This window comes from Dipodomys merriami, unplaced genomic scaffold (genome assembly GCF_024711535.1).
Source record: "Dipodomys merriami isolate MVZ:Mamm:240054 unplaced genomic scaffold, mDipMer1.0.p SCAF_10, whole genome shotgun sequence".
In the NCBI taxonomy this organism is placed as follows: Eukaryota; Metazoa; Chordata; class Mammalia; order Rodentia; family Heteromyidae; genus Dipodomys; species Dipodomys merriami.
Window position 1 is genome coordinate 16,798,980 of NW_027202271.1, and position 13,084 is coordinate 16,812,063.

A 13,084-nucleotide genomic window follows, 5' to 3' on the forward strand; every position below is an offset into this window, starting at 1 on the left:
CCAAAGACATTACGCATGCATTTATTCCAGGGAGGGAGTAGAGGAGCTCTCATTCTAACAGGCAGTATATAAGCAGCCTGAGACAGACAGGGACAGCCTGGCAGTGAGATGGCCTGGGAGACACAGAGCTCCATCCCTAGCCCCATCTCTCAGCACTGCATCAAGAGGAAGGGAGGTGGGGCTGAAGGATGTTTACAGACCACCTGGGCCTGGTGGATCCAATCATCTGGCTGTGAACCCTGGAGGAAAAGAAGCTTTGGATTTGCATGCCTAGCCCAGAGAGGTGCCAGGAGCCACTTGGGGATTTGTCAGGAGTGTAGAGGAATGGAATTTAGCCAGGATGCCAGACTCTCCAGCAGTACAGGTTTACAAGGAGAAAGGCCCAGGTGGTCAGGTATAAGTACAAACAGGCTTCAGGAAGGGGTTGGGGGAGCCAGCTGGCTGCCAAGGCTTAGTGCTTGTAGGTCTTCCTGGATGTGGTAGATACAAACTTGACGCTGGAGCCACTGCACCCTAAGCCCCGACTGCTACTGGTAGTGAAGCCAGAGCCCCCCAGGCCTGAACTCAGGCTATGCCCACCACTGGTGGTAAAGGAGTAGCTGCTGCCCCCATTGAGACCCAGATTTCCACTTCCAATGCCGCTGCCACCACCATAGCCACTGGACACGGTGTTGGTAACCACAGCTGTAGGAGAAAGGAAATGTCAGAATCACAGGCTGGAGAGAAGACACTATTTTATGCCTCAACTCGTAACACCAGCATCTTCCCAGGTAGAAAGGGCCTTTGTCTCTCTTTTGCTAACTCAGTGGCCTCTCTTTTCTTTCCAGAACCTTCTGGAAAGGAAGCTGTTTCTCCAAGAAGCTGTTTCTCTGTGACCCTGCCACAGTTTCCCTGCTGTTTTGTCTGATTCCCTCTTCCTCCTCTCCCACTTTCCCTCACTCTTTGGGCCTGGATCTAGACACTCCCCTCTGGGAAGCCCATATTCTTCCATTGGTGTCCCCTAGTGTCAACAGTCTGAATCCCAGAGTTGGGATTGGGGGAGCTAGAATATTACTTAGACACCAAATATAAATCTTAACCCTTTTTCTCCTACCAATCTCTCCTTCCAACTTACAATCTCCTTGCACAGGCTAGTGTCTGACTTTGGTCTTTGTGGAAGAAGGACAAATGAAAGATGGTTTCTGTTATATATGAATGGTGCTCTCAATAAAGCTATGTGGAAGTCCTAACCCCAAATACCTGTGACCATGACCTTGTTTGGAAAGAGGGCCTTTGTGGCTGCAAGCAAGTTAAAATAAAGGCTTTCAGGTGAGCCCTAATCTAGAGTGAACAGTCCTTATAAAAAGGGGAAGGCATGATCAGGGATAAGGTCACAGGGCCACAGGGACAGAGACTAAAGGAAGGCTACTGGAAGCCAAGAAAGATCGGGACTATGACCAGAAGCCAGGGAGAGGCCAGGCAATTTCTCTCTTACAAGTTTCAGAGGGAGCAGAGCCTGACACCTTGCCCAGAGCCCCTACACCTGGGCGACCATATTTCTGTTAAGCCATCCAGTCTACCCTAGGAAGCTAGCTTAGACCTCCAGGTGTCTTCAAAGAGCAAAGAAGCTTCAAGGTTATACCATCTGCTTCCCAAATTGGTTCTGGGGGGCTCTCTACAACACCAGACAAGATAACAGTGATTAAGGATACCCTGCGACTCTGAGAGTTCTGTCCTCTAAAATGATTGGCTAGAATAATTAATGCATCTACCATCAAGAAAAGCAAATGCACTTGCACAGTATATGTTGCCAAAGTCATTTCTGTTGGCCTCACAATGCCAGCACTGAGATCTAAGTGGCACCCACTGATCTGACCAGCCTAGTAGCCTAGCAGCCTAGCACGGCAGAGCACAGCAGGCTAGTAAAACCCCTCCTGTCCCATACTGTCCTGTCTGCCTTGATAACCCCTGGCAGCTTCTTGCTGCCATTCTCTGAAGAACTGAGCTATGTGGCTCTTCTCAAAGTGTTGGAAGGAAAAGGAGCCATCTCACTGTCCACCTCCTGGGACCTCGGGTGTAAATGCTCCCTCCAAAGCCCCAGTAGTTCCCCAGCATTTATAAGTATTGTCTACATGTGCTCATCTCTGAGGTGTCTGAGCTAGACACTAATTCCATCAAGACAGCAAGACAGTGTGAAATCCCAGGAGGTGGCAGGGACTTCCTAAACCTCTACAGAACAATTACAGCCATCACCTCATCACCCTTTCCAAGGCATGGCATGATACTCTCACTCCCAGAGACAAAGAATTGTGACATTAAAGTCTGTTACCAAATACAGCTTTCTTTGACTTAAAGCCTCCAATTTTCTTAACATGAACCCTGCCTATACCTTCAGGATTCCCACTAATGCTTCCTCCTCTGGGGCAAGCCCATGTTCCCTCCCCAGCCACACACCTCCAAATGACACAAAAAGGGGGTCATACTCACAGATGTTAACTGGAGACACCCCCTCTCCACTCAGCCTGTGGGGGAAGGGAGGGGAAGGAAAGTTACTGTGGTGGCCAGTAGCTTATGAGCATTTGCAATAATATGTGTGTATGTGCGCGCACATGCATGCACGTGTGCATGAGGACGCACATGCGCACATCAGTACTGGGGCCTAGAGACTGTCCTTCAGGTTTTTTACTCAAAACTGGCACTTTACCATTTGAGCCACAGCTCTGCTTCCTAGTTTTATTTTATTTGGAGCGGTGATGAGTGATAAATTAGAGATAAGAATCTCATGGACTTTCCTGCTTGGGATGGCTTCAAACTATGATTCCCAGATCTCAGCATCCTGAGTAGCTGGGATAATAGGCATGAGCCACCAGCAGCTGGCTGCAATGACATTTGTTGTTGTTGTTGTTGTTGATGATGATAGTTTTCAATGCACTGAAAAACCCTGGTTGTTTCTATTGTAGGTTGTAATGATGAAATCATTTTCAATGATGAAAATGCTAGTAGTCTCAGTAATAATAATAATAATCTAATGAATGGAATAATCTAGAGTTTGGGATCCATAGAAGTAAAAACCTATCATCTCAGGCACACATTTTTGGCTTAAACTAGACACCTTAAGGAAAAGAAAGGTAATCACCGACTGGTGTCTATTGAAAAGGGAAGGCTTGTTCTTTAACAAGATTTTTCTCTCAACAAGGGACTCTTGTCATATGTTACGGTTATTACAGGTGTGGAGAGAAGTCTGTCATAAAAATAACAATAGCAACAATCAGCTTATTATTGTCCTAGCAACTAGCATTCATTCTTAAACACATGCTTGGAACAAGAGCTAACATTATTTGAGAACCTGTTACCTACATTATACCATTTAGTTCTCTCAACAACCCTATTAGGTAGGTATTATTATCTCAATTTTACAGGGGGGGAAATTGATGCTCAGAGAGGCTAATTAACTTGTCCACAGTCACAAAGCTGAGTTGTCTTTGGCTGAGTTGTCTTTTTTGAACAGTTGTTACATACCATGCATTAAGAGCTTCATGTATAGTTCCCATTTAAGCCCTTTTAGTAGCATATAAAGTAGGACTATCATTACCTCCATTTTATAGGTTTGAACACTAAGATGCAAAGAGGATAAGGAATCTGCCTTCAGTTACATAGCTGGTAATTGGCAGAACACCAAGCACCCACAGATTTCCCTGCCTGAGCTAGCTTTGAACCTCGATCCCCGACTCTCTTCCTGAGGAGCTAGGATTACAGGTATGAGCCACCAGCATTCATCCTTAGGCCACATTTTGAGATGTTCCATGTAACCATTTTTTTTCCTTGATAGAATGTGATTACTTCGATCTGCTCAGGTCTAGATTTCCAAAACAATTGTACTTCAAATGGTTTGCTAGTCCGGAAGGAGATCACATCAGTACTTTTTGTTTTTGGTCCTGGGGCTTGAACTCTGGGCTTGAGTGCTGTCCCTCAGCTCTTCAGCTCAAGGCGAGCGCTCTACCACTTGAGCCACAGCACCACTTCTGGTTTTCTAGTGGTTTATTGGAGATAAGAGTTTCACAGACTTTCCTGCCTGGGCTGGCTTTGAACCGTGATCCTCAGATCTCAGCCTCCTGAGTAGTTAGGATTACAGGCGTGAGCCACGGGTGCCCGGCCACATCAGTACTTTTTGTCACAACCGAGGACACCTGTGGTTTGCTTCTTCTTCCCGTGGAGGAGCTGCTGTCACCTGTGCACTTACAATGCCCAGGCATCTGATGCTTTGGGGATGAACTGGCACACCCTCTCCTCACCTGCACTCCTCGCCTTCCAGCAGCTTGCGGTAGGTGGCGATCTCCACATCCAAGGCCAGCTTGACGTTCATCAGCTCCTGGTATTCGCGAAGCAGCCGCGCCATGTCCTGCTTGGCCTTCTGCAGGGCCTCCTCGAGGTCTACCAGCTTGGCCCGAGCATCCTTGAGGGCCAGCTCTCCACGCTGCTCGGCATCTGCAATGGCTGTTTGCAGGCTGGCACACTGAAAGGACAGGAGGATGTCATCAGCCCTCTGGGCAGTCCCTGGAAGTGGGGTGTTCCCCTGGAGCTAGCTCCTCTGAGACAGCAGGTGACCCAAAAGAAATGGGTGTTGGAAGAGCTCTTGGCCTCACCAGCGCATTACCTGTTTCTTGACGCTGTCGATCTCAGCTCTCAGCCTCTGGATCATCCGGTTCATCTCGGAGATCTCTTGTTTGGTGTTGCGAAGATCATCGCCATGTCTGCCTGCTGTGACCTGCAGCTCCTCGTACTGATAGGACCAGAGCAGACTCAGTCACCTACTTAAACATCTGGTCTGGGCATGTTCTGTGTGGCACAAGCTGACAACTCATTCACTGGTCAGTCTCTCTTGATCTTAAATACTTATAATTAACTAAGCCTACATTTTAAATATAGATACATATATTATTCATGAAAATTCTGTAACTTTAAGCAAATACAAGATGAGTAGGGTAGAGCTGGGTGTCTGTAGCTCACACCTGCAATCCTAGAGACTCAGGAGGCTGAGATCTGAAGATTGCAGACCAGAGCCAGCCTGAGAAGGAAAAGTCCACAAGACTCTTATTTCCAATTAACCACTAAATAAAAGCTAGAAATGGAGGTGTGGCTCTGGCAGAGTACCAATCTTGAGTGGAAAAGCTAAGGGACAGTACCAAGGCCCTGAGTTCAAGCCTCAGTACTGATATAAACAAACAATCCAAAGTAAGAGCCTGAGATGATAAATTCAATCCCTAGTAATAAAACAAAAAAACAAAGAAAGAAAGTATGGTAAACACTGTTGAGAGTATTTTTACCCGTGTTATTCATTGTAAATTAACTATTCCCAAGTGCAAATATTTCATTTTGAAATTTTTTTTCACCCATGGTTATCTAACAAGCCATCTCTATTGCCATTAGCTAACACACAAATAATACCAATTAATTCTATTAACCTGAAGAAACTAATGATGATGCACAGTTAAAAATAATCACCCTGCATTTCCAAAACAATTAGCAAGTTATTTGTGATTCAGTCTACTAATATTTATGCAGCGGCTCCTATTTTCTGGGTCCACAAACATGTTTGCTACTTTATAGAATTTGCAAAGCCATCCTGGAAAGTAAATAATAGTACTTAACTAAGAACCAGACAAGTAGGAACTTGCACAACATTACTGGCAAAAAATTTGTGTTCAGTTATATGACTGTATTCTGGTGGCACTTCCTATGTCCAGGAGCTGGTGGGAGGGGAGCAAGCAGGGCTTGCAAATTATTGTGGGAGAGAGGCACCCATCCAATCAACACATCACTGAATTTGTAGGTCCAAATGAAGGTGAGGAAAGGAACGAGGTCCTTGAGAGTGTTACAAAGGAGCTCGCCTTGGATTTGCAGTGTGAAGGGTTGGTAAGGAAGTTTCTCCAGGCATGGAGGTACTCAGTTGTGGCTTGAAGGTTACAAAGGAAGGATTGAAGTGGCTAACTTGGGGAGAATGTTCCAGAAAGAGCCTGTGAGAAAAACCAAAAGGTCTTCTGAGCTCTAGGAGTGAGGGGGGCCACTGACACTGGTCACTGTCACTGAAGGTTCCTTGTCTTGAGCGTGGCTCCAGACCAACTGTGCCTAAAAGTTTTGGTAGACCTCCAGACACTAGTGCTGAGGACTGAGGAGGAGCTGCAGAGGAACGGCATTGGATGGAGGCACTGGCACTACGATTCTGACCTTTCCTTAGAGCCCTTGGTCTCGGTGATTCTCAGTCTAAGGCTGAGCATCCAGACACAGTGATTTAGGAGGAATCATCACATTGTCTCTCTAGCCAATGGAAAAGGAAGACACCTTCCTGACAGAAGATCCCTCGCCTGAGCCGAGGTCTGTCTAGTAGAAGTGTTAGACCGCTCAACACCTTCCATTTCTGGACACAATTAGGAAAAAAAACCAGACCTGCAACATAGGGAATTGTTGGCTATGAATTCGAACCACTTCACTTTGGGGCTAAGGGCATTCCCCACTCTGCTTTCTTTCAAGGAATTATACAGTGGACCCCTGGCTCCTGACACCTTCCCCTTTCTTTCCCGCACACTGCAAACCAGAGGGGATAAAGGCTGTGTACAGAAAAGGGCATGGGGTGTGAGGCCAGTGCACTCATGAGCAGTGGTTCCTATAAGGGCCTGGATTTGGCAATTAGCTGAGCCCATGGGTCTACTATTCTCCTCAAAAGCCAAGCCTCCAAAGCAAACCTTCTCTGTGGTAGTCTCAACATCCTTCTTCAGTAGAAACTCTGTTGTTCTACAAAGTATGCATTCCTGCCTTCCAAATGTTTGGCCTTAATCATTCTGTCCTCCTTACAATTTGTTTTTAATTTGTCCTGGTATAGGGACTTGAAAGCAGAGCCTGAGTTCTAGCTCTTAGCTTTTCTACTCAGGGTTAGTACTCTACTTGAGACACAGCTCCACTTCCAGTGGTGAAGTAGAGATAAAAGTCTCCTGAAGGGGCTGGGAAGGTGGCTCAGTGGCAGAGTGCTTGCCTTGCATGCATGAGGCCCTGGGTTCAATTCCTCAGCACCACATAAGCAAAAAGAAAAAACCAGAAGTGGCGCTGTGGCTCAAGTGGTAGAGAGCTAGCCTTGAGCTGAAGAGCTGAGCCCAGGCCCAGAGTTCAGGCCCCACGACTGGACCAAAAAAAAAAAAAATTCTCATGGACTTTCCTGTCCAGACTGGCTTTGAACTGTGATTCTCAGATCTCAGCCTCCTGAGTAACTAGGATGATAATAGTGAGCCACCAGCACCTGGCCCTTCCTTCCAATCTTTGTTTTACAGTTTTTCTACTGCTCTAAAAACCTGGAACTAAAGTTCATTGAAACTTTGTGTTAATCTCATTCTTATTTTTCCCTTTTGTGATTGTCCATCTACAAATGCCCTGCCCCCAGACCTTGGGCCCTCTGCTGACAGTCAATCATATATAATCCCGCAACCCTGCCTGGCAGACAGTAGGGGCTCAGTGCATATGCATGGACCTCATAGGTCTCTTAAGATCTTATGACTGTTTTCTAGTTGTTTTAGAGTCTTTCCCAGCCTACTCAACCTGTGAGTAACATGGGGACTAAGGCTATCTTTCTGTACCCAGAATTGCCCGGGCAGCATATTAGTTTGTGTGCTTGAATTTTCACATGCATTTCAAGCTAGCTTTTCAGAGCAGCAAAGATGTGCTTGGCAAGCTGAAAGCAATGGAAATCCTCCAATTTCCTGAGAGATCTGATGATGTGGAGATTCAGAGATCCCTAAGCCGGGACCTGTCCTGGGTCGCCCATGCTCACCTTGGTCTGGTACCAGGACTCTGCCTCGGCCCGACTGCGGTTGGCAATGTCTTCATACTGAGCCTTGACCTCAGCGATGATGCTGTCCAGGTCCAGGCTGCGGTTGTTGTCCATGGACAGCACCACAGATGTGTCACTCACCTGGTTCTGCATCTGGGACAGCTCCTATAAAGGCATGAAGGTGTCACACAAGCACAACTTAAGAAAGGACTGTGAATTCCTATGGTGGCTAAGGGTCTAGCTCAGGAATCCTATTCTTGGTATCCATCCATCCTCTAGGCACTCCCAGCCAAGTAGGAAATCCTGTCCCATCCTGGGAAGTTTCTGGGCCACTGAGAGATATGTGGGAGTACACCCCCCCGCCGCCACATGCAGTATCACCTCTCAAAATTCCCTTTGGTGTGGGTGGGAAAATCTGATCCAAGCCACATAGACTTGAATGCGATGTGTTTGTTCATACTCTACATAAAAGGTTTGTTCAGGACTGATGATGTTTAGGATTCTGTCACTTCCCCTCTCCTACACATAGCATGACCTCATGACTCCTTTCCCCTCTCTCCCTTTCCCAGACCCAGGTCCCTGCCTTCCATGGTACAGGACCTAGAAGGAACTATCTTTGGAGAGCAAGAAGCCCTCATCCAAACAGCTGAGGGACAGCTCTGAATTTGCCTGGGAGAAGGGAGCTGGTGATTCTTGATTATTTGAGAACAGTAGCCAGTGACCTAAAATGTGGGAATAAGCACTCTCTCCTTGCTAGGGCTGTCCTGCTATGGAGCCCCAGAGCCCAGACAGTTTGGTGTGACAAAGTTCTATGAAGTTCTCTCTGGCCCTCAGACTCCCTAAGTCCCCAGCTTGGGATGTCTAGGACAAGGTGTAGAGTGGAAGCATTAAGTAAATGACACCCTGCAGCATCCATTTTTTTTTTCTAGACTCTAGACCTGGGGAGGGCGGGGTACAATTGCAGATTCTTACTGCCTCAAAGATCATCCGGAGGAAGTTGATCTGGTCTGTGAGAGAGCCAACCTTGGCTTCCAGTTCCACCTTATTCATGTAGGCACCATCCACGTCCTGAAACAAAAACCCAAGAGTCTCCTCTGAGCCCACAGCCCTGAGCAGGAAGGAAAAAGAAGCTGGCAAGAGTCTTGCCTGGCCTTTCTAAGCTGGGATTCTAACTTGGGAATGGAGAAAGGAGATCACTGAACTAGAGCTGGAGCTCCCTAGGCTGACAGAAACCCCAGTGGGATCTTCAACCAGAAGGAGATGTCTTGCAGCTATGAGCTTTCTGGATAGTCTCAATGTTGATGTTATATTTCTTGGGTGGCCCATGCTCATACCCCACAAAGATTCAAGTGTCAAATCTTCCAGAGATGTTTCCGTCATTAAAAAATATTGTTTCTTTCATTAATATATATAGCTAGGTGCCAGTGGCTCATGCCAGTAATCTTGCTATATAGCAGGCTAAGATCTAGGATCATGGTTGAAAACCAGCCCAGGAAGGAAGGTCTGAGACTCTGATCTCCAATTAATAACAAGAAAACTGGAAGTAATTCAAACTCTTAGAGCACTAGCTTTGAGTCAAAGAGCTCAAGGACAGCGTGCAGGCTCTGAGTTCAAGCCCCATGACCGACCAAAAAATAAAAAAAACTAAATTAAAATTAAACATACATAGTAATGTTCATTTTAAAATAATCAAGTTAGCATCATCCTAATACTTTATTAATAACGTCAACTTTAGCCAATCAGTTCCTAGATTGCCAGTTACTGTTTGGCAGAAGTATACTACCAGAAAAAAAGGCATTGAAGTACAACCAAACACATATATGAGCATACAAATCATGCATCCTAAATGAATTGTGGATCAATGTAAAATAAAATACAGAATATTTCTACCACCTCAAACACTTTGCTGATGCTGTTCCTTTATGGATGTTTTCTCCAGTCCTCTCTTTTGTCCCCCTCCTTCTCTTGTCAACCACAGACTAGTCTTCACCAACCTCAGTTGTTGTTTTCTAAACTTACTTTATTTTCAAAAGCACCATATCCAATATAATCATACTTTATATAACTTTTATGCAACTGATTTTCTTCTTGTTTTATTTGGCATAATGCCTTTGAGATGCAATCTTTTCATTAGTAAATAGTATTCATCCACAATCCTTTTCAATAGTAGGTAGTATTCTACTGCATGCACAAACTATTAATTGTGTGTCTGACTCACCTAGTGAAGGTGGCTGCTTCCAGTTTAAGCAAGTACGCAAAGAATTGTTATAAATATTCACATGCAGCTTTGTGGATGAATATGCTTTCCAATATCTCTGCTCACCTTTTTTAGGGCCACAAATTCATTTTCAGCAGCTGTGCGCTTGTTAATCTCATCTTCATACCTGTAAGGATGGGGGGGGTGTAGAGGAGGGAGGCTGTTGAGCAAGGCTTAGATTTAACTCTTCCCAGGCCGGTGTAGCAAGAATTAAGAATTTCCAGCTCTTCCACCGCTGACCTATGTGTGACCTGGAGTGAGTCACTTAACCTCTATTTCTTCCTCTATAAAAAGGGGATAATTTCTTTTGCCAGTTTTTTTTTTAACTTTTATAAGACTAGAAGGTGTACATGGAGCTTAATGGAGTCAAAATACATGCTTAGGCAATGCCTTCTCTTTATAGATGTGCAGTTCCAGTCATCAAAAATCTACAGCCTCCGGTTTCTGTGAACTGTGGGGTGACCTTCATTTGTTCAGTACACTGGCAAGTACTGACTACACTGGGAAGTACTCTGGGAACTACTCTGCACAGTATGCTGTTTGTGACTAGAAGTGGCTCCAGCTCAGAACCAGAGGCTGTGTTAACTAAAGAGCTAGCTGGCTGGGGCTAGCTTACTGGCTCCTTCTGCAGCCTAGAAGATATGCAGCTGAAGATAGCCTCTGAGATTGGCATTGTCCTATCCAAACTCCAATTCTCTTCTTTTCTTTCTTTTTTTGGGCCAGTACTGCAGCTTGAACTCAGGGCTAGGATTCTCTCCCTTAGGTTTGTTTTTTTATTTTGTTTTTGTTTCTTTTTCTCAAGGTTAATGCTCTATCACATGAGCCACAGCTCCACTTCTGGATTTTTGGAGGTTCACTGATGTTAAGAGTGTCACGGACTTTCCTTGCCTGGTCTGGCTTTGAACCCCGAGCCTCAGACCTCACCCTCCTGAGTAGTTAGAATTGTAAGCATGAGCTATTGACACCTGGCCAAACCCCACTTCTTCCTGGTTAACTCCATGCACTCCAGTGCAAACGCCATCTTGGAAAGTCAGTCCATCTGAAACAGAGCCTACATCCAATGGAGCTAAATAATATAACCAAGGGGTATTAAATAACAGTATGATTTCTAGAGTCAGTGGCAGAATTTGCTTAGATGATGCTGGTATCCTATTATAATCATATAAACAGATAAGACTAGGCTGCTTGGAAGTGGAGCTGTGGTTCAAGTGGTAGAGCACCAGCCTTAAGTGAAAAAGCCAAGTAAGAAGGTGAGGCCCTGAGTTCAAGCCCCAGTACCACCACAAAAGAGAACAGACTGTTAATGTTACATATGAGATGAAGTCTCTGTTACTCCCTACCTGTTGTCTTCACCTATTGAGATCACAGGTTTCAAAGCTCTCAGCTGACACTGTCCTTGGCTCCTCAGCACCTCTCTGGTCCTCAAAGATTCTCTAGAGATCTAGGAGGCTATGTCTATCCGTAAGTCTGTCTCTCACTCACCTGACTTTGAAATCTTCTACGACCTCCTGCATGTTCCTCAGCTCAGCATCCAGCCTGCCCCTCTCCGTGGTGACACCATCCAGCTGCCGCCGGAGGTCATTAATGTAGGCATCAAAGAGGGGTTCCAGGTTCTGCCTCACGGTCCTGGAGCCCTGCTCCTGTAGGAGATTCCACTTGGTCTCTAAGACCTTGTTCTGCTGTTCTAGGAAGCGCACCTGAAAGGGAGCAGAGGAAATGAAATTCAAGAAGCTGGAGAGGTATGCAGCCTTTTCATCCCATGCCCAAATGGCAACTATGTAATTGACAATTTCATCCCTCAACAAATAACAACCCTCCCCCCCCAAAAAAAAACCCTGTACAAAGACTGGTGACAGCAACTCAATGCCTATAATCCTAACTGCTCAGGAGACTGAGGAGGCTGAGATCTGGCTTTAAACCAGCCCCAGAAGAAAAGATTGTGAGCTATATATCACCAATTAACCACAAAAATGAAAGGAAAAAAAGCTGGAAGTGGAGCTGTGGCTCAACTATTAAGAGCAACTTCCTTGAGCAAGAAAAGCTAAGGGACACTGCCCAGGCCATGAGCACAAGGAAGGAAAGAAGCAAGGAAAGAATGAAGGCAGGCAGGCAGGCAGGAAAGCAGGAAGGAAGGGAAGAAAGGAAGGAAGGAGGAAAAGGTGGGGAGCTAATGCAGCTTGCCCCAAACCCTCAGGTTTCCTGAGAAAGGGTTCAGAGGCCAACAGCCTCTATGGGGGGGAGCCTTGGGTGCCTGGGGACACTGCCTGCTCTGGGTTAGGGGAGGTGATTCCATGAAACTCTTTTCTTGATGTTGACACCAGCCCCTGAGGACGTCAGAAAGAACAGGGAGGATTTCCACCCAGTCTTGTGGTCACCCGCCTGGCTCAAAAATACCTTCACGCATGGCTGGAATTAGTTGCCCATGCCCGTTCCTCCCTGGGGACCTGCATTAGTGGTACTGCTGTCCTCTCCAGGTTGGGTTTTCCCAGAGTCTGTTCACCCCAACACTGGAATGGATGAAGGGCCTACCCCACCTTGTCGATGAAGGAGGCGAACTTGTTGTTGAGGGTCTTGATTTGCTCCCGTTCTTCTTTCCTCACCCTCTGGATGGTGGGGTCGATTTGCAAGTTGAGGGGTGTCAGGAGACTCTGGTTGACAGTGACTTCTTGGATGCCTCCCGATGGGCAGGACGGCAAGCCCGGTCCCCCAAAGCCCCCACCAATGCCACCCCCATAGCTGAATCCACTGTTGACTCCAAACACACTGCTAGCCCGGCCACCAAAGCCACTTCTGAAGCCGCTGCCACCACACCCACCAACGGAGACTCTCTTGGTCCCTAGGTTGTACAGGCTGCGGCTTCCAAAGCCAGCCCCAACACTGCTGATCCTGCCTGGGCCCCCACTGCTCCCCACAGAGCGGGCCACAGAGACAGAGCTGAAGCGGGAGCGGCCTGCAGCAGGGGTGGTGGCTGAGGTGGTGCTGAAACCCCTCCGGCTGCCTGTGTGGAAGCTGATGGTGGACTGCCGGGACAT

The 13,084-nt window shown here is 46.5% G+C and overlaps 1 protein-coding gene across 1 annotated transcript; it reads right to left on the reverse strand.

Moving 5' to 3' along the window:
• Positions 1 to 389: 389 nt before the first annotated feature.
• Positions 390 to 13,084, reverse strand: LOC138836909 (keratin, type II cytoskeletal 75). Its single transcript, XM_070035599.1, has 9 exons — positions 12,587 to 13,084; positions 11,535 to 11,749; positions 10,119 to 10,179; positions 8,768 to 8,863; positions 7,796 to 7,960; positions 4,634 to 4,759; positions 4,272 to 4,492; positions 2,467 to 2,501; positions 390 to 684 (listed from the first exon to the last, which is right to left on the reverse strand). Exons 1-9 carry the CDS (start codon positions 13,082 to 13,084, stop codon positions 452 to 454), a joined length of 1,650 nt encoding a protein of 549 aa, XP_069891700.1. The 3' UTR covers positions 390 to 451.

What these genes read in the sequence shown, in the direction of transcription:
- LOC138836909 (XM_070035599.1), bottom strand. Translation starts at nt 13,084, where the DNA reads ATGTCCCGGCAGTCCACCATCAGCTTCCACACAGGCAGCCGGAGGGGT. An exon ending in TCCGGATGATCTTTGAGGCA is followed by an intron (nt 7,961 to 8,767) that starts GTAAGAATCTGC and finishes ATGCCTTTATAG; the next exon opens with GAGCTGTCCCAGATGCAGAA. An exon ending in CTGGAAGGCGAGGAGTGCAG is followed by an intron (nt 2,502 to 4,271) that starts GTGAGGAGAGGG and finishes CTTCCCCCACAG; the next exon opens with GCTGAGTGGAGAGGGGGTGT.